Genomic DNA, 20853 nt, shown 5'->3' with positions numbered 1-20853 from the left:
ATTTGAGAAATTTGGGTTCAGCTCCTAAATGTTTTTATTTATTTATTTTTCAGAATCCTTACTTGATTTGTACCATAGCTCAGTAGCAGAGCTCTCTAGGCAGAAGATGTCCGATTCGGTCACTGGCATTGCTGGCTAAAAGGACTTCAGAAATCTGCACTGGGAAAGACCCCTGGCTGAGGCCTTGGAGAGTTGTTGCCAGTCAGACTAGGGCCACAGCTAGACCTAAGGTTTATCCTGGGATCATCCAGGGTTCGCCCCTGCCTGAGCACTGGATCCCCAGTGTGTCACCTAGATGAACAGGTTTGACCCCAGGACAATCCTGGGATAAACCTTAGGTCTAGCTACAGCCTAGGCTCCCTGGTGCCCTCAAGACGTTTTGGATTTCAACTCCCATTATCCCTGACCATTGGCCATGCTGGCTGGGGCTGATGGGAGCTGAAATCCAAAATGTCAGGAAGCCACCAGGTTGATCTGACTCCATCTAAAGCAACACCATGTGTTCACGTGCCGCCTACTCCATCACTAATGCCAGGATTAAAACACTTCCCAACACCTTTTAAAGAAATAAATCAAAAGCACAAGGTCATCTCCACTCCACATCCCATCCCTTCATGTATATGGAAGTGGGATATTGAGTTTCCTTTTTTTTTAATGGTAGTGTGAATGTTGAGCATCAAAGGAGGCTATATTGTCTAGAAGCGGGCAGGTGTGTACCTCAAGGTCTAAAGCTTCCAACATGCTTCCTCACAACTTCTAAGACCATCTTAATTTATATGTGGATCCACCTTGAAAATCACTCCCCACATGGCAATTAAAATGAGGGGGGAACCATTGGCACCAATGGACACTCAGTGCCCTGGGAAATGGATCTAGAGCCCTGGAAAATAGATTCTGGGTCCAAGCCTCGCGACACCCTTGTGTGCCACAAAGGAATGTGAAGAGTTATTTTGGTGATTGCAACTCATCTGTAAACTCTCCTTGTCCCTGAACGTTTCCCAAAAGCAGCATGAAACTTTGCTCAGATTCACTTGGCTTTTATCAGCCAGGGAAATGGTATTACCCATCCCATGCCTTTGTGATGCGGTGGGCTGCATTTTATGCCCACCATGTGAAAAGTAGCCATCTGTAAGTCAGGTTCTGAGTCTTGAGATGTTTGAAGGCTCCCTTGCAAACAAGAAGTGAAAGCGGAAGGGGATCACAGAGCTGCTGGCTTTCTTTTTGCTTTCGTTGTTTATCAACGGCCATCTTATCTATCTTTAGTGGTTAACTGTGTGGGCTTCTCCCACTCTTGCCATCAGGAGCAGAATTAGTTGCAAAAGGAGAGATAATATAAGCAGAGATAAGGAATGGAAGGGGAAAGGTGGCTAACAAGTGCACAGCACCTTCCAACCTTCTCTGTCTGTCTCCAGAGAAACATTCCGAACTCTTCACAGTTTGAGCCTGGCTTACACATGGTTACTTTTCATGTGATGAGCACAGCGTCTAGCCCGGATGAATGGATTTCATTGTCTGTAAAGGTCCAAAACGTAAGATATAATTCTCAAAGGGAGACCACTGATTGCCCGGGGATTGTCCCCTTGGCCTCCATGCTCCATTTCGATATTACCGGAGCATTTCCAAATATGTAAGCTGAGTCAAGGAAAACTATAATATTTACTAATTCTATTAACCCCTGCCTTTGACCATGGAATTAGAAGTTCTCCAGAGGGAAAGCCGCTCTTAATAACTATGACTTACCTCTTCCCGGTGCTCTTCTCCGGAGCGCTGAATAAACCACCTAATGGAAGCTTGCTGGGACTTTGGAATACATTCCAGGAATGTTGAATTAAACTCAATGCCAAAAATCACCTTTTCATCAGTGGTTTCATGACTAATGCCTGGAAAGCAAACATGGTACAGAAGATTAACCCTGCCCTGATTTCTTTAAGCAATGGGAAAACATGACTGATGCAGAACAGATGCGAAAGCAGCACAGAAACTGTTAAGGCAAACAAAAGGCACCTCATGTTTAGTACAGCGCACGAAGGGTCAATCTGACGTAACAACAATGCTATTTATGTCTGAATTGGCCACTTCCTTTCATTTAGATCGCTGATGGAATCAGAATTTGATCTATATTCTTCCTTAGAGGAATTCTCTTACATTTAATGAATCCAGGGACAGTGAAAATATAGTGCACTCCGGGCTACTAGTCCTAGGAGAGGGTTAATGGAGTCAGAAAGACTGCTGGAAATTTCTTCCTAGGCCTTGAACATTCAATTTGTCCCATCACCACAAAGATAGCATGTCCAGATTTGGAGGGGGGGACGACAAAAACAACCCTAAACATTTTAATGGTTTTATTGAAACTTTTTTCTTTTTTGGGGTGTGTGTTAAAATTTTCCAGATATTTTTTGTCGAAGTGGGAACCTCTAAATTCACCTCAACATCTTTTCTTTTAGGTGAAATGCTAAAACTAAGCAACATCTTGGGATGGGTAGACAAGCCCGCCCGCCCCCCCCCCATCCAAGTTCCAAGAATGCAGAAACATTCAATTTCACCTGAAAGTTAGACACTTTCAGTGGTAACTGTCCCTAAAAGACAGGCCAGGAGATCTGATGTGTGGTGTGTGGGGGTGGATTTAGCTGTCTGTTGAGCATTGAAACTGTTTCTCAACGTAGACTCAAGTGTATATATTTGTAAATAAAAGCAAATATTACAGCAATCACCTGTCAAAGGAAACCAAAGCCAGCTGTGCTTTGCCCCTGGAATATCTCACCACTCAGAGAAGAGGGGGGCACACATAACAATATCTCTCCTACCTGCTTCCCATCCAGGTATTTTACAAAGTCACACCTGCTTAGCTTCAGCATGTGCCTTCAGACCAAGGTAAAGTTAGCAAAACCATACTACCCAGGTACAGTCATTAACCAACCTTGTAGCATGCATCTTAGAATACAGATAAAAGGAACTACTTCAGCACACAGTGCATCGCTAAGCTATGGAATTCACTACCACAAGATGTGGTGATGGCCACCAATTTGGATGCTTTTAAAATGGAGTTAGAAAAATTCCTGGAGGAGAAGGCTGCTAATCCCGATGGCTACCACTAGTATCAGAGACACAAAGGCGGTAAGCCTATTACACCAGTTGCTGGGGAACATGGGTGGCAGGGTGCTGTTGTGGGTCCTTGGTCAACAGTTGGTTGGCCACTGTGTGAACAGAGTGCAGGGCTAGATGGACCCTTGGTCTGATCCAGCATGGGTCTTCATATGTTCTTACATCCAAGATGGGTCTCAAACTGGGAATTCAATTCTCACAGTCCAAAGCTACATGGTGATCTATTCTGGGTCTTCCCCATCATTCTACACTATCAACTGGGACTATTGTAGGATGAAGACAATCTGTTTTCGGTTTCCTAGTCATACTTTTCCTTAGGACACTTCTCACACCTCCAAACTAGGAGCACAGAACACTATAGTCTTCATTAGCCCTCTTTATATTCCGGTCTGTTAGATTGGCGCTTTTTTTAGTGTACAGCAGGGCTGTATAAAAATAATTGAAGAGCAATTGAAAGCAGATTGAATCAAATATTAAAACAAATGCAAACACGATTGTTTCAATTTAGTCAATTTCCCCCACTCCTGTACGAAACGAAAAGTTTTAAATTTTATGTTACATCATCACAGAAATTTCAGTTTAACCACAAGACTGAATATAGATAATGCGTATGACATATTATAAGAGAACTAACTGTACCAGTTGCCAGGGGAGTAAGCCAGAGAGTTTGGCAAACTCCTGGACACCTACATTTGTGGGAGACAGTGAACTGTTGTTAAGGAGGAGATCATTTAATTAGCAGGAATGAATTGGGAGAAGATGTGGACAGCTTGATAGCTGGAACTAAGATGTTGGATGTTTGTTGAATAGTTGCACTGTGGAAATATGCCAAGGGAATGCAAAGAGTGTTTCCTGTTTTTTTCTCAGGGGAGTTCTGCTCACTTGGCTCCCTCGTCTAAGCAGACCTCCTTCACGAGTCCAGAAAGTTCCAGTATTCTTCTCACATTCAACAATAGTGCTTACAGACACAGATTTACTCTTTTCTCACATGTGATTCTTCCAGAATTATCTCTTTTTTGTGGCTCTTTAATGGCTCCAAATAGTCTAACTAGTTAATTGTTACTTCAGGTATTCGGCAAGAATGCTAACACCACCAACCATATCTGTGTTTGAAATCCTGGCCCCATGTCACTTCCACAGACTGAACACCCTTGATCTGTATTTCTACGAGGAACGTGCGATGGATTTGGCCAAAGCCTGAGCCATACTAAGCCCCTTCAGACCATTTCTGGTGCTTCCCAAGGTGAAGCGGGCTTCCCTCTGAAGTGAACAGAACCAAAGCTGGACCAGGCATGAGATTTTGCTTTGCATTCAGGCTTTGGGAAGGTAGACTCCAAATACAGAACTTCTGCTTTCCTTTCACTAAACATTGAAGGTGGGACGGAGGGTTCAACCCGACTTAACCCTTTTTGCACTCATCAGAACTCCTTAGCTCCTACAGCTATCCTTCTGAAACTTTGCAGGTTTCTTATGTAGAGACTACAATGTGTGGTGTTTTCATAGAAAATTTACTGCCCTAAATTTGAGGACTCCCCTTCCACATAAACTGCTGCACCTATCCTTCTGAAATTTTGTGGGTTTCTTATTTAGGGACACTCTCTGTCATTTTCAGAATGGTTTACAAGAAACATGGGGGATAAGCACCTCCTTTTCAGATACCCTCAAAATGTAAATGGTGCTCTTGCACAAAAATCCCCTAATCTGAAACATGGAAGGCTCAATCCCCTCAGAAGGGGCAACTATCCCTATGTCCAATTTTGCCCTGAAATAAAAAAAGAGAGTTATATATGGTGTTCTCTGTCTGAATGCTGTTCAGTACTTTTTCTGTACTTTTTCTGTTGCCTTCACATCAGTTCATGCCACAAGATCTAGCACATGCAGAAGAGGATCTGTGACCACGCACAGAATGCCATTCGCTTATCAGAGACTTACCAAAGCCCAATTACAGGACTGAGCACCAGAACTTTTCTTTTGTAAAATAGAAACTAACCTCGATCTATGGTATGATTAAGGCTCTTCTTACTTTCATATCACCAGAAACCTTGTCTTGCAAGAGCTAAAGTACACATCCTTTATTATGCACCCCTCATATCTTTTGAGAAAGGGGTACAAATGCAGTGTATACTTACTGTCTTCAACATCCCAGCACTGGGTGACTGGATCTCCGTATTTGACATCTTGTCTCCTTGCACGTCTGGAAAAAGAGCAGACAAGTTGACAGTACTTTTTGATGCTATGCCTACTGTTTATCTTACTTTGGAGGAAGGAGCTCAGGGCCGGTTCACCTCTGCACATTCCTCACTTGTTGTATGCGGTATCAGGCAACAGCTTGTGATCATGGAGATTATAATCAAGATAGTACCTTCATATCTCCTGATGCCAAGTCAAGCACACTATATTTCAATGGAGATAGCCCACACCTTTGGCCGAACCAAAGTAGATGTGATGTGGGAGATCTACCTGCTGGCGGGCGGGGGGCAGGGGATTGGGGCTGTGGCACTAAGGGATGGACGATTAAAAAGGCAGATAACTGGGGACTAATAGCAACAGCTTTTGGAAGACATTTTGAGTTGGCAACTGGTATGGGTTGAAAAGGGCTATCCCCTCCAGATTTCCACTGTCGCCCCTGGAATGGCTGCTTTTAGGCAAAGAAAGAAAGGTTGGAAAATGCAGTGATGGACTCTATCATTATGTCTAGCTTGGTCCTGAGACTTATCAAGCAAGAAATCAGAAGTCATGTTCTCTACACTAGGATTCCTAAAGATTTTCAAAGATTCCTTCCCCTAATCTTTGAAACCACTGACGTACTGTACATGGGAAACCACCGTCCATGTACAGTACGTCAGGAATGGGCAACTTGTGGCCCTTCAGATTTTTTTGGCCTACAACTCCCATCAGCCCTACCCAGTATAGCCAATAGTGAGGGTTAATGAGACTTGCAGGCCAAAGTAACTGGAAGGCCACAAATTGCTCACCCCTGATGCGCATGAAGAATAATCATGGTACATAACATCATGGTGTACAAAATGTACACCAGGGAAGATGGTAGCAGAGATCAGTGGGGAGATAAGCCCTCAAAGGTGTTTGGGTCCTGGTAAATAGCTCACACCCTTCATTGCTGATGCCAGCCTTCCATGTAGCCCAAGTCTTCTCATCCTGGCAGGGTGGGCTCATGAAAGGTTGTCACACAGAGGAGGGGCAGGGACTCTTCTCGATCATCCCAGAATGCAGGACACAGAATAATGGGCTTAAGTTACAGGAAGCCAGATTCCGCCTGGATGTCAGGAAGAACTTGCTGATTGTTAGAGCAGCACGACAATGGAACCAATGACCTAGGGAGGTCGTGGGCTCTCACAACCTAGAGGCATTCAAGAGGCAGATGGACAGCCATCTGTCAGGTATGCTTTAAGATGGATCCTTGCATTGAGCAGGGGGTTAGACTCAATGGCCTTATAGGCCCCTTCCAACTCTACTATTCTATGATTCTATGTGCCACTGGGAGTCATGTAAGAACCTGTGCTCAGACACTCACAGGGTGGTCTGACAAACTGGGCATGGTCTTCCTCACCTTTTAGAGGTCGGTGTGTATCTGGAGCATGAATTTCCATCCCAAGCGCAGTATGGGTCTCTGGCAAGGCAACAGTCAGCACAAGCCTTCCCATACGTGTGACATCTGTGTAGTGAGAGTTGAGCCAATCCGTCTCTGGAACCAATGTACAATTGTTGCTGAAAATCAGGCAAGGCAAATGAATTAGGAGTGTTCTTCCAAGCAACTCCTTTTTTTACATTTTAGCATTTTTCATTAAAATCTTCTGTTATTACAGAAGTGCCTAAATGTCTATCCGGCCCTCCCTGTATTCAGCAAATGCAGCTTCTAATAGTTAATGAATAGAATCTATGGACAGCATTCTCCCTGTGCATTTAGTCCAGCTTACTTTCCAAACAGGATCTATTTAAGTGGACCATCTCAGCAACACTTCCCTACAGTGGTCTGCTATAGAAGGCAATTCTCTCCCCCTCCCCACTAGATTTCATTGATGCAATCAGCCTCTTTCAGAGAATGGCATCACATTTTATTACTGAGTTATTTAAATTTGTACTCAAGCCTATCTGAAAAATCCAGGGTGAGTAACATAGTGAAAACTAGATTTTAAAAATCCAAAATGAAGTGACAAATAAGGTCAGTTGAAATAGGTTGCTCCATATCAGCTTAATTCAATGGTAAGCAATCTGGTGTCCTCCTAGTGTTTTGGATGATAACTCCCTGCAGCCCTAGCCAGCATGGTCAATGGTCAGGGATTATGGGAGCTGCAGTCCAAAACATCTGGACATTCACCGTATCACCTGTCCCTGGCTTAACCTATAAGTAACAAATGCAAGCCCAAAATAAAGAAGAACATACTCTAGTAAGATGTTCCATAACTATCTATAGTAAGAAGGTCCTCTATTAAGAAGTTCCAGTTCCATAACTACCTACACTTTCATAGAGAGATGTGGGCTATGATGCTAACTGCAGTTCCAGCCACCGTGCACCTTGCATTTAAACCAGATCTGTGCCTGATGGTGCTTCCAGATGGAGGGTTCCTAGAGCTAACCATCAAAAGGCAGCGAATCTATCTTTTTCTCCTTAACAGATGTTTTGAAAGGGAAATTAAGGTGGAACAAGCAGGGGCAAAACGGTACAGGGTTACAAGCTTAAGAAGATGCGGTCTGGACCTCCTATAAAATTCCATGAATGAGGCAGGGTGATTGCTTGATAGAAGCCTCATCTGGAAGCACCCTCCATAAATACCAGATGATTCCCTTGAACTCTGTTAATATCGACTGGGGCAAGTTCTGAACAAATGGTAATTCCAATTTAGAGGAAGTTAGGTTGTAGCTGTTCCATTGAAGCTGCCATCCTAAACAGGCATATGAGGAAGTAAGCCCCATTGAACACACAGGGACTTACTTCTGAGTACATACATATAAGGTTGTGCTGCAAAACCACTGACGAATGATTTCAATGATACATCAGTGGTACTAATGTCTTCTGGATTAGAGCCACTGGCAATAAGAGAATGGAACTAATGTAACCTCAGCACCACTTCTCCCCTTTCCTCCCTTTTATCTTTCCCCCCTCTTTTTTTAATCTTCTTTATTTCAATGTTTAATAAATATATTAATATATTTAATAAATATATTTCGATCAAAAGGAGTTATTTCGAAAGAGGAAGGGTTGGACTATAAGCAGTAAGGGAAGATAGACGGGGCTATAATGGCTTGTATACGTTGCAAGACATAATCTGTAAAAATTAAAACAAAAAAGATGAGGACTATTAAAAAAGAAGAAGGTTGGATCAGTAAACTCCAAGCATTAGCTGGAATGGAAGCAACCTTCAGATGCTGAAATTACTCATTGTGAATTACCTGTTTGGGAGACATCTCCATGGTCAAGATAGGTGTTGGATGCTAGAAAGTGAATGGATAAACAACGGTGAAGATACACATTCAATCCTACTTTCACTTCTCTTGAAGACAAAGCTCTTGTAAGGAGTGATATTGTCACTCCACTGAAGGGCGCTCCAGAACCCCTGCAATTTTTGCTAAGCATTCAAAACAGCGCTTTCCCAAGAAACCTAAATATCTTGCAGGTTTGAGCCTGAAATGAATTTCACCAGACAGAAATGGACATCAGTCTTCCAGGAGAAAGGGGGAAATGGGCATATTTGGAGGTGTATTAATTTTACAAGTGTGTTAGTTTGGAGATTTAAGACTTTAGTTTTTCTTCAATAATCCAATATGGCACCAAGGTAACTCTTTCCTTAAGGCCAACAGTATAGATGTCACTCTAACCAGGAGACTCCATGAGCTAAATGCAAGAAAACACCCATATACTGGTCACATGCAAAGGCTTTTGGAAACACCTACATTGAATTATATAATACTGGTGGGACTTCGTAAAAATATAAATGAACTAGAGTCATTTTCCCTCTTTCTATTTTTTGTCTGTACAAAAGGGAAAAAAAGAGGTAAAATTTATAACGTGGAGGGAACATCTGCTGAGCTAATAACCCCGTTTGGTATTAAATCTGATATGGCGCCTTTCCCTTTGACGTGATGTTGCAAGTATGCAGCAAATTGGTACACGCTTGGAAATTCCGGATTACTTGGCAGCCTGTTGAGCACTCTTGGTATTTTCAAACTGATATTTATCATTGGTGTCCATGGCAGCAGAAAGATGACTTTGGGAGCTTTAAAACAAGGAGTATCCCATGCCTTTCATCAAAGTCTCAAAGTACATGGGAAGATTTACTTGGATAAAATCTTCTTTTTTTTTCACAGAGGCTGAGGGCAAAGGCATTTCACCTGATTTCAAAGCCATCTGAACATTGCAGGAAGGCCAAAGGGTTTGACCTAAAACTGACTTTCTAAGGATTGTGACAGGAATATATGGCAAATAGAACGAGAACATCTCATTACATCACAATTAATGGCAAAAGAGCTGTCTTGATCAAAAGCCCAGGTCAAACACTGCTATTTGGGGGGGGGGGGTGTTGTCACTACTACCACCACACCATGATAAATTTTGCTAGTCTCATTAAAATATTTTTGGCTTCCCTTGAAATCACTAGCAGTGTTTTCACCAAGGAGGAACCTCCAAATTCGCCTCAAATTTAATTCAGGTTAATTTCGACTGTCAGTATTTGGGCTTATTCCCCACCCACTTAATACAGTTCCTATATAATTATTACAGAGGCTTTAGTAAATCCTAGAATCTAAAACCAATGGAGGCAGGGGAGGACTGATTTTCTTTTCTTGTCCTGGGAGATACACATTTCGTCAGCCACAATGCACTAAATGTGTCTCAACACTGAACCACATTTTTGTTCTAAAGAAATTTTTTGAAGGCAAAAGTCTATCAGGTTTTACTTGCCTGAAAGTGTGCTCAAGAGATGCTTAATCTTACCTTGAATATTTGCAACTCTTCCAGTATCACCTCCTCCATGTCCCATTTCTCCTTAGTTATACTCAAGACTTTCAGCACTGTTCCTATATCTGAAAGGAAGGGACATTGGGGAGAAATCAGTGGCTGTGCTTCAGCACATGAGAAACAGTATCTTTCTGATTTTAGATTAATATTTCCTCCCCCTTTAGATATGACACCCAATACAGAGCTGCCACTTAAAATGTGCTGATTTTGTCTCCTTACTTGCTACAATGTCTAGGCAGACTCATCCTGTAATATGTTGCTTTTCCCTTCTCTGCATCATGCTGCTGGTAGGAAAACCACACATCTGCATAATGTTCAGAAGAGAACTCGATACAAGGCTGTCAAGTCTAATATACCGTAGTCATAAACTATAAATATCTAGTCATTCTGGAAGTACCTGGTGTGTGGGTGTGTGGGTGTGCGTGCATGCTTTGGGGGGGGATTTTTACTCAGGAAGTTATGAGAATTTCACCATGGAGAAACTATACAAGATGTGTGTTCAAACAAATTTAATCAAGTCACGCCCATAACAAAATGGAGTCAGGTAATCTCAGGCTAGTTCTAGCCCAGATCTACACCAAGCATGATATAACACTTTGAAAACAGTTTGAAAACGGTATATATTATGGCTCAGTTCAGACTACACTTTAGACAATACAGTGTGAAAACTCCACTAAACAGTTGAGTTTTTAGGGTGTACTCTCCATACAACATGTTCTAACTCCACCGTTGTGTGACTGTGGGCTACCGTGGAGTTAAGTAAAATCCATCACAATGTTTGATTGACAGTTCCTCTGTCCTCTCTCCTCCCCCACCAGTCCTCCCTATAGTATCCCATCAGCCATTGCTGCAAAAAAATAATCCCGGAAGCTCCCCTAGAGCGGCACTTGCTCCTTTCACTGCTCTTGCCAGGGAACTCTGTACCCATTGGGAAAGGTCAACTCAATGCAACGGACAATTCCATGGAGCCCGCCACACAACACAACACACAACACAACACACAACTGTTGTGCAGGAACTCTCCTCTGCACAGCACAGATATTCTGCATCGAGTGTTTTCAACAAAAAAAAAACCCTCCCCTGTTGCATGGAGTTTTCCCGCAAGACAACCCATTTCTCAACAGTGGTGTAAAAACTCCGCCAAGGAGTTCTAAAACCACCATTGATAAATGTGTTGTCTGAACTGAGCCAAAGTATCCTGGGCCTGACCAGTTGTCAAAACCATTATAAACTGTCATAAAGCAGTAGTGTAGATCCTGCCATAGACTCATTGAATTAACCTTTAGAAATCATTTCCTCTCACTCTTATTTGTCCATCTCTGAAAGAGGGATGGCAAATTATGATCTTAACTCAGAAAAATGTTACAAAGTCGAGTACAAAGATTGGAGAAGACAAAAAAAAATATTTAAATCCATTCTCACCAGAGCTTATGGCTTGGAAATGTTCAGTATGCCTCTGAGCATGCACTAAGTACCTTTGCTCACCATTGATTAACCACACCCTGGTTGCTACTCACACGGTAAACTTTATAGAGTATGGAGCACTCTGCATTGTAAAAGCATTGTGCAAACTACTAAAGCAAAACCAATGGCATTGCAATCAATTGTCCTAGGTTATTATTTCCAATGTATCCCCCCCCCCACCTCGTTGTATTTGTATTCCAAGGCTGCACATAGGACATGCATATGGCAGTGATTAAACAAACAAAAGATTCTGGAATTGAGTAATTGAAAAACAAGGCTGGAAAAAAAGCCTTACTGAATTTAATAATGTATTCCAAGAAATTTGAAATGCTGCAGAATTTCCTCCTTTGACTAAACTGACTGTTCCTTCAACCTTACTTGGTAAGGTTTAAACATCCTGACTGGTGAAAGAAAAGGTCACTAAGATACGGTTGGCACTGATGTGGATTAAGATAAGCATTACTTATCTGAAGATACATAGGCCATAGCTAGACCTAAGGTTTATCCCAGGATCATCCCAGGTTCGTCCCTGCCTGAACGCTGGATGCCCTGTGTGGCACTTAGATGAACAGGTTTGACCCCAGGACAATCCTGGGATAAACCTTAGGTCTAGCTACGGCCATAGTCTCCAGTGAATCTAACACTTTTAATGGCCTATTTAGGCCTATATCTCAATGAGGAGTAAACTTCTATGTGGGCGACAGATTGGAGTGCATAATTGGGACTTGAGCTAAAAGCTCCTTCATCCATCTATCTATCAATCGATCCATCCATCAATCCCACATATAGAAAACTAGATGACAGGGAGAAAACCAAGCTAGATTTCTTCTCCTTGATATATAATTTTCTGGGGAATTTTTCATGTCACACCCATATGCAGTGTGAAGTATGGTTGGATCTTGACCAGTGGAGGCTGGTGGCTCCAATGTCAGTAAAGAACCTTGGATAGCTCCTATAATATAGGATAGCTCCTCCTATATTGTATTTAATGTTGTTCCCCGCCACAATCCAGAGGGAGAGGTGGGTAATAAATAAACAATTTTATTATTATTATTTTTAATCTCATATTTTAACCTATATCAATTTTTGCTGTGTGGTTTTATCCTGGTTGTGCTTTTTATATTGTATTTTGAATTTGTGTTTTTAAAATGTTGGTTGTTTTCATGCTCTTCATGGTTTTAATTTTTGTGAACCGCCCAGAGAGCTTCAGCTATTGGGTGGTATAAAAATGTAATAAATAAATAAATAAATACATAAATAAATAATTCTGACTAAAACCTAGAGTGGATTCACCAGCCCACTGACATTGGAGCCACCAGAATCCACAGCTCCTGCCTCCTAGTTGATGAATACCTATGCTCAGCCTCAATAATCTGGCAATAACATTTGCCTCCTGCTACCTGCTTGGGGTACTTACTCATAGTGACCTTGTGATTCTCACTTTAGGAATAGACATTCATGGATACCTAGAAATTGGTGCTTTGTGCCCTTTTAGTGTTAAGAAACTCAGCACTGGCAATGCATTCATAAGCAGTATAGCCAGAGCAAGTGTCATCCAGGTTACAAACTAAAACACTTGGAGATATTTGAGATTCTGATCACAGGACCTTCCATATAGAGGTGACCTGCTTCTACTAGGTTGTTTATTTATTTCCAATGTTTGAAGCCCTCCATTTCTCCAATAAGGATTTCAGGGTCATTTCCATTTTACCCCCACACCAAGCTTGTGATTCAAGTGAAGCAGAGAAACTCTGATTGGACCAAAGTTCTCTGTGAACATCATAGCTGAGTGAGAATTACCACTATAACACACAGGTTCTTGCTTCAAACTGCCAGAGAGGCCTGCTTCTAGCTTGACTTTTCACAGGATGGGTTTTACATTTAAAATTATATTTGCAGAGCCATTCTTAGGAAGCTTACTTTTCAACAATTTAGATACAGTCCTAACTTCTCTCTGTGGAAATTCTGGACTGCCACCTACTGACAACATTTTTTAACCTGCAAACCTCTATTTCAGTGAAGAGCAGCACTGATGAATTAGAGCTCTTTCATACATAGGCCTGGTGCATGCATACTTCCTAGTCACCCATGGTTTGTTGCCTTCACCCTGATTAATATCCTATCGTGGAAACTTGGTTTAGCTTGTTCAGCTTGGCCCTGCCCCTTGGGGACACCTATCAGAAAATATCAGGAAGGCCTGCAAGCAGAGAGGCCGGAGAAGAGGGGGAACTGACTTAACCACACTTTGTGGACTGTAGATGTGCAGTGCTTTACTACGGCTTGCCCAAACTCACATCCAACCATGGTTTCTTATCCTGGTTGGTTTAAGGAAAAGCACAGTTAAGAATGCTGATTGTATAGAGCTGTCATGAGATGCTGTGACATGGGAAAATGTGAGGGCTTCAGCAGAGAAATAAATAGGCTCCCAATGTAGAGAGAATTCATGCATGTAACTGCAGTGGAGATAAATATGTTCCCTTTTGGGGCGGGGTTGAATAACTCTGTGTTGCTGCCTGTCAATAAAAGCCACCCTATGGCACTGATTTGGGTCCAGTTCAGATCCATTGGACAACAGGGTCCACTGTGAGAGTATGTGAGTGACAAAACCATATCAGGGATTTCTCAGTTTCAGCCATCCATATGCCCAATGCAACTAGTGCTGGGCATTTTCTCATTTGGCAATTGGATTGAGTGTACAATATGGAAAACATGCTACCCTAGGGTTTGACCTTCTTGCCCTCAGGATCAGGAACAGGGGGAAGCATCTTCCTCAAATAGATGTCCTTTATATTAAAGTCCAAGCCAGACCCATACAATGCCCTTTATATATCTTGCAGGAAGATGAAACTGTCCATGGGAAATAAATTAACAAATTAAATACATCTCTATCTCTCCAGCTTACCTGTCCCTAGGAACATGACATCATACTGGCCATCTTCAGCCATGACACGATCCACCACAATCTGAGTCAGTCTGTAGTCTACATTGATTTGAGTAAACACAGGTGCTCCAGTCACTGGATAGACCGATCTGTGCATCACTGGATGGCGCCTTATGAAGCTAATGACATCATCAGGAAAATCTCTGGTGGACTTGATCAATGGGTCATATGTTTTGCTGGGACACTGAACAAGGAATAAACAAGAGAAGAGCCGTGTCAGTTTTCCTTCAAAAGAAGCTTTGTAAAAAGCTGGTTGCCCATGGTGAGTAAAAAATAGCCTTCAAACAAGGCGGCAGAGAAACTTTCCCAAAATCGCCCTTTCACAAACACTTTTTAGACTATTGATCTTCAACTGCTGGGTGATGAGCTTGAGTTTTGCTTCTACACACATCGTTGGGGCGGGGGGAAGAGGAGAATTGTGAACAGGGAGTTCAGAAGGAAATTAAATGCATATAGTACACAGTGATAATTACATTATTAATAGCAGTCACAAAAATGTTGCTGCTAACATACATCCTGGCACTATGGCCAGATCGATACCATGTGTCAAATCATTACAAATTGGAATACAAAGCAGGATATAACACCATGAAAGAGGCATATGGAATATGGATTATGCCCCATCATTTATCAATGCTCTTCAATATTTATTTGTTTATTAAATTTAAATACCACCCCATAGCCGAAGCTCTTTGGGCGGTTTACAAAAGTTAAAAACAGTGGACATTAAAGGAAAAAGTATACAAAATTTTAAACCATCAAAAAATATAAAAACAGTGTAAAACAGTATCTATTTTAATACCACTATAAAGCAGTAGTATAGGGCCTTAGCTAGACCTAGGGTTTATCCCGGAGTCATCCCTGCCTGCTCCCGGGATCCTCTGTGTGTCATTTACATGAACAGAGATGACCCTGGGATGATCCTGGGATAAACCTTAGGTATAGCTAAGGCCTAGATCTAGCCTAGGTGAGCCAATAACACATGTAATTACATGTTCATCCTGGCACCTCTCCCAACTCACCAAGGATACTGCACGACCCCCTACAACATAAGTAACTTTACTTCAGAGATGTGTATCCTAGGAATAGCAAGTTTATGTCATGTTTACTTGTCCCAATACGTTCTGATTTCCCTTCTTGCCTCTTACAACCTTTCTTTAATAAACAGTTTTTCTCTTAATTTGGACTGGAGGTTTGGAGTTCTGACCAAATCTAAGAGAAATCTCTCTCACGCACCCCTGTCTAGCCACTTGGTTTTCACTACTAGGATTCTCAGATTCTCAGATCCTTACTGGAATGTAGGAAGGGATCACCTAAGTGCTGGGATGGTTATGTTATGTCATGCTATTCCCCCCCTTCAATATGTACTGTTTATATAACTGAATCTTTAGATAATGCACCATGCACCTGATGGAGTGGACTATGATCCATGAAAGCTTATGCCAGAATAAATGTGTTAGTCTTTACGGTGTCCCAAGAGTCTTAAGCCAGATCTACACTTGTGTTGAATCATTATGATCCCATTGCGTTAACACTACATCCCTCTTGGACATTTATACCTCGGAGGCTACACAATGGCATTTGTTGCGGTATGTTGGATCATGTGGCATAAAAAGCAGGAAAGTGGTATATGGAATGTGCAATGTGCCCCCGACAGTTATCAAGGCACTTCAGTACCACTATAAACAGTAGTGTAGATCAAGCCTAATGAGTTTTTTTTTTCTGCAATAGACTAAATACCCTTAGGGGTGAAATGTCTTTCAATAATAAAGCAGACAGAGGCCATGGCTAGACCAGGCCTATATCCCGGGATTGTCTCAGGATCATCCCTGTACATCCAAATGACACACAGGGGATCCTGGGAGCAGGCAGGGATGACCCCTCCATTTGTCTGGGATAATCCTTAGGTCTAGCTAAGGCCAGAGATGGATTGAGGAAAAGAGAAAAAAAAGAAATAGAGAAGTGATTGAGAGAAAGACAGACAGAAGAAGCGAAACAGTGGGTTCATCTACACCAAGCAGAATATTCCACTATGAAAGCGGTATATAAAAGGCAGGAGCCACACTACTGCTTTATAACGGTATTGAAGTGCACTGCAGGATCTACACTACTGCTTTACAGTGGTAATGAAGTGCACTGACAACTGTTGGGGCCCATTGACACCTCTACCCCAAGCAGGATATAACACTATGAAAGTGGTTTGAAAGCGGTATACGGTATGTGTCAGTGGGCCCCAACAGTTGTCAGTGCACTTCAATGCTGCTATAAAGCAGTAGAGTGGCTCCTGCCTTTTATATACCACTTTCATAGTGGAATAACTGCTTGGTGTAGATGAGCCCTGAGAGAAAAAAGGGACATGCAATTAAAAAATTGAAAACTGCCTCTTCTGTGATGGTCTCAGGGACAGACAGGTCCGTCTATTGTCATTCTGTGCCAGTTTCACATCTGTTCACACAAGTCTGTTTCTGTCCAGTGGCACTGGGGTGCTACAGCCCTGTTTCCATACACCTTTGTTACAATATGTTCATGATAAATTGATATCACCCCATTGGTTTCATACATATACATACTCCTTACAGTTGCACCCTCACGTGGTGACAACCAACATTTACCCTACCAACTGAAAGGCTTGGTTATGCCTTTATTATGGCGCATAATAAATATCGACCCACATCAGCTGTCACTCACTTGGTTCACAAGAAATATTGCTCATGTAAAACTGATGGAAAATGGGGTATTATATCAGCAAGTCAAAAACTAGCTACATGGAAATGGAAATATAAGCATTCAAGCACCCAACAACTTTGCTTGTACCTTTGGAAGTAGCATTTTGTACCCACAAGAAAGCCATTTCTGATGCTCGCTTCTATGAAACGGAATGCCCTTGAATTAAGAGAATCCTTATACTGATCGCATCGCCATGCAAATCTAAAACAATGTGACTGTTTCCATAAGATTTCTTTCCAGCATTGATCAAACTGCCAGTGCATTGCAAAAGTCATGGGTTTTTGCCAAAATTGCAAAAATGCAATTCTGGCTTTGCAGGTAGACAATATTTAGCATCAGACTGTTAAAATATAAGCTAATTGTCCAGTTGATCTGAATTTATTCAAGCAGAAGTCCAACATGCTTAACTACTTTTTCAACAGTTAATGCACACTTCCCTCTTGTGGCTGTAACTGGAAAAGCGATAATATTCTGATGAAGTGGACTTTAGCCTACACAAGCTTATGCCATAATAAATTTGTTCATTTTCAAGTTGCCGGGAGATTCTTGGTTATTTTTTCCTGCAATAGATTAACATTGGCTGCCCTTCTGGAAAATATTAAAACATATGCAGGCACATCGTGTTAACTCCTGTTATTCAGGCTCCTGAGTGCCATAAAATTTGTCTAGAGCAGAAGAAATCTAACAGAGACTGTGGCATTGCGTACAATAAAATATAATAGTTGGGATGGAGAGACTGTAGCCAGCATATAAAAGAATGTTGAAATCATTTCCTTTACTTTCTTTTGGCCACAGACAACAACAACAACAACAACAACAACAACAACAACAACAACAACAATAATAATAATAATAATAATAATAATAATAATAATAATAGAACTATATTAAAAAATAGGGCTGTGCTCCGCTCCATTTCAGGTATACCCTGTTGTGATTGTGCAATGGGGTGGTGTTTATGATACAGCCACCAACTCTCAGCCACGTTGAGCTTCCCCCATAAAACTGTGCTTTTTCGTGGTGACATTTTACCACGACATTTTCAGTTGCTTCGAGGTCACCTCGTTGTTTTTTCATCTGCCTCGGTTTGGGTTAAGGAAGTAGACATTGCTAGAGGAGGAAAGAAGTGGCACTGGAATTTCTCTGGCAGGTGACTCTGTTGTTTCCTCCTCCATCCCCCTTCTCCCTCTCCTGTATATTTTTTTTTAAAAAAAAAATTCATTTTTAAGATAGCAAGAATGGAACTGTCTTTTTTTAACTGGCCTGTGATTTTTCCTGGGCTGGATAGCCTGCATTCACTGGTGCATGTAACTCCATTGCTGCTGCTTTGCTGTTTTGCAGCAGTGATGCTGTGAATTTTGGAGGGGGAATCAGGAAACAAAGCAGAATCATATACACAGTGCCCTAGTAGTGTGGAGGCCTGGTTGCAGAAGTTGGAGATCCTGAATTAACAATGTGATTTTAATTAAGGGGGGAGGGAGAGAAGGTCGCAGTGTGCAAACCCTACAGCTTTACATTGAAAAGAGACAGCTACAGCCAAAGCCCTACTGATGCTAGGGAATGATCAGCTGGACAGGTAGGCAGAGCCTTGGCCAATGAGAAGATTGGTTTCTGCATTCAGGACAATGCAAAAAGGAGGTCAAAGCCATTCATCCTGAGATAATTAGGCAAGGCAATGACAGTTCTGCTGCACAAGGCACTCCTACTGGATAGAGGGGTCAGGTGATAGTTGCTCATATATCAGAAATCTAAATTGAAGCTGGAACTTACAAAGAAGGTAGAATCCTTTAACATTCCCATTTACCAGATGCATAAGCAAGGTTGAAAGATTGGTGCCATAGGCCACCAGAAGGGATTTGGACTGGGGTCTCCCAAATAGAAGTATGCATAATGCTAGAAAAGGCATAATCTCCCATGACAGCAAGAAGGGGAAGCCAAAGTTATGAGATGAAATTAATTGAGCCTGCATTCCAACCCTCTGTAGCTCTTTGACATCCCATGAAAAGTACACAATAAGCATTCCACAAGCAGAAACCCTACTCCGTCCATCTGATGAATACCATCCCTTGAAGCAAACATTCTAGCTACGCATGGACCACAATGTTGAAACCACTTATCCGTGGTCCCAGTGGAGATGAATGGTTCCAGAATTTTAGCCTTAATCTTCTCATACTAACTAGATAATTCCCATATTTCCTGCCAGGTGGAGCTATAACATAATCTTTGAAAGCAGGGCCTCTTCTATCTAACAGATAGATGATTTATAATGTGTTTAAGATGATTCTGTTACGTTTTCAGATTCCCTGTGCGACACCGACCTTTTAAACATAAAAAAGAGGTAATAGTCTCTACGCGCATTCTTCTAATACCAAATATGCCATTTGGCAGATATCTCAAGCTTAAACTTAGTTAGGGACTGGGGGGTTTTGGACAAACTTCAGCACTTAAAATTTGGCACTGTTCAGAGAACATTATGCATGCTAGATACTAAGCCAGGAACTGGACCGAATCTTCCCTGTTGTTTGTGTCCATTTTTAATACCCAAATGACGGCAAGAGTTGCTTAAAGGCACTTTAGGTAATGTTATGGCAGGGGGCCACTTCTTTAAGTAGAGGCAGGGATTCAACACTTGATAGGTCAGGAACCTATTTCTGATAGGGATTGGAAAAAGAGATAAATTCTACCAGCTGCAGCAAATATCTGTCTCATCATATTTATGCTCATCCAATCTTAAAAATTCAGGATAGGTAACAAATCCATCTTTTCAATAACCCTCCAACAAATTCATCTTTTCAATAAGCCTCCAACAAATCCATCTTTTCAAGAACCCTCCAACAAATTCATCTTTTTTAATAACCCTCCAACAGATTCATCTTTTCAACTGGGCTTATTTGGAAAGCCTGTGTCTGGGCTGGTTTGGAGGGTATTGTGGCGTTACACCCCACAAGTCAGTTCCCTAATGTATGTCTAGGATTTGTAAGTCTATTGTGTTTAGAACGTTGACCTGAGGGGTGGAGATTGAATATCTTAGGAGGGGGGAGGAGGATATATAAGGGAATGACTGAGGTGATGGGGGGTGTTTTTGAAGTACTTGGTTCGAGGGGAGAATTGGAGGATCAGGGTAAAGAGGGTTGTCTTTTGAGTGTAGTGTGCAGATAATCAGTTGGTGTATATTAAACAATCCTGATAATAAAGAAAGTTCAAGAGTGAAGGTGTGAGAGAAAGGAAAGCGTGTATGAGAAGAGAGGAAGGATTGGATGGGAGGTTTTAACAAGGGTCTGAAAAGTTTTATTATGAAACAAAGTTTGTGAACATTGAAATAAATTTTTATGCAGTTTGTTTTACTACCACAAAAATCCCACGTGTCTCCTTGGCATTTATCATCTGCAGTTAGATACATATAACACCCGTTCTGTCATTTCACCATCAGCACATATAATTCACAGCGCATTATTTCATTCCTGAAATCATTCCTGTTTAACCCCCTTCTCTGCATAGTTTGTAGAAAGGTGGTGTTTGTCCCTCACCTCAGGCTCATAAAATGGTGGCGCTTAGCGTGAGCAGGCCTGTTGTAAAGAGCCTGTGTCGTGGCACGTATGTGTGGCCAAAGATTGTACCTGTTCACTAGGGACACTTATCCCATCTC

The 20853-nt window shown here is 41.8% G+C and overlaps 1 protein-coding gene across 1 annotated transcript in view; it reads right to left on the bottom strand.

Annotated features, from left to right (window-relative positions):
• The window catches only part of SEMA3D (semaphorin 3D), a 221924-nt gene that overhangs the window by 21222 nt on the left and 179849 nt on the right, over nt 1–20853 (bottom strand). Inside the window, exons 12-17 of the mRNA XM_063134307.1 lie at nt 14442–14664; nt 10052–10140; nt 8512–8553; nt 6671–6828; nt 5232–5296; nt 1741–1880 (exon numbers count right to left, since the gene is read on the bottom strand). Of these exons, the coding sequence (XP_062990377.1) occupies nt 1741–1880; nt 5232–5296; nt 6671–6828; nt 8512–8553; nt 10052–10140; nt 14442–14664 (717 nt within the window). The remainder of the gene's footprint in view (nt 1–1740; nt 1881–5231; nt 5297–6670; nt 6829–8511; nt 8554–10051; nt 10141–14441; nt 14665–20853) is intronic.

Source organism: Elgaria multicarinata, chromosome 9, assembly GCF_023053635.1.
Source record: "Elgaria multicarinata webbii isolate HBS135686 ecotype San Diego chromosome 9, rElgMul1.1.pri, whole genome shotgun sequence".
In the NCBI taxonomy this organism is placed as follows: Eukaryota; Metazoa; Chordata; class Lepidosauria; order Squamata; family Anguidae; genus Elgaria; species Elgaria multicarinata.
Note: the sequence above shows the minus strand (reverse complement) of the source record. Positions and strands in the feature narration are given on the sequence as shown.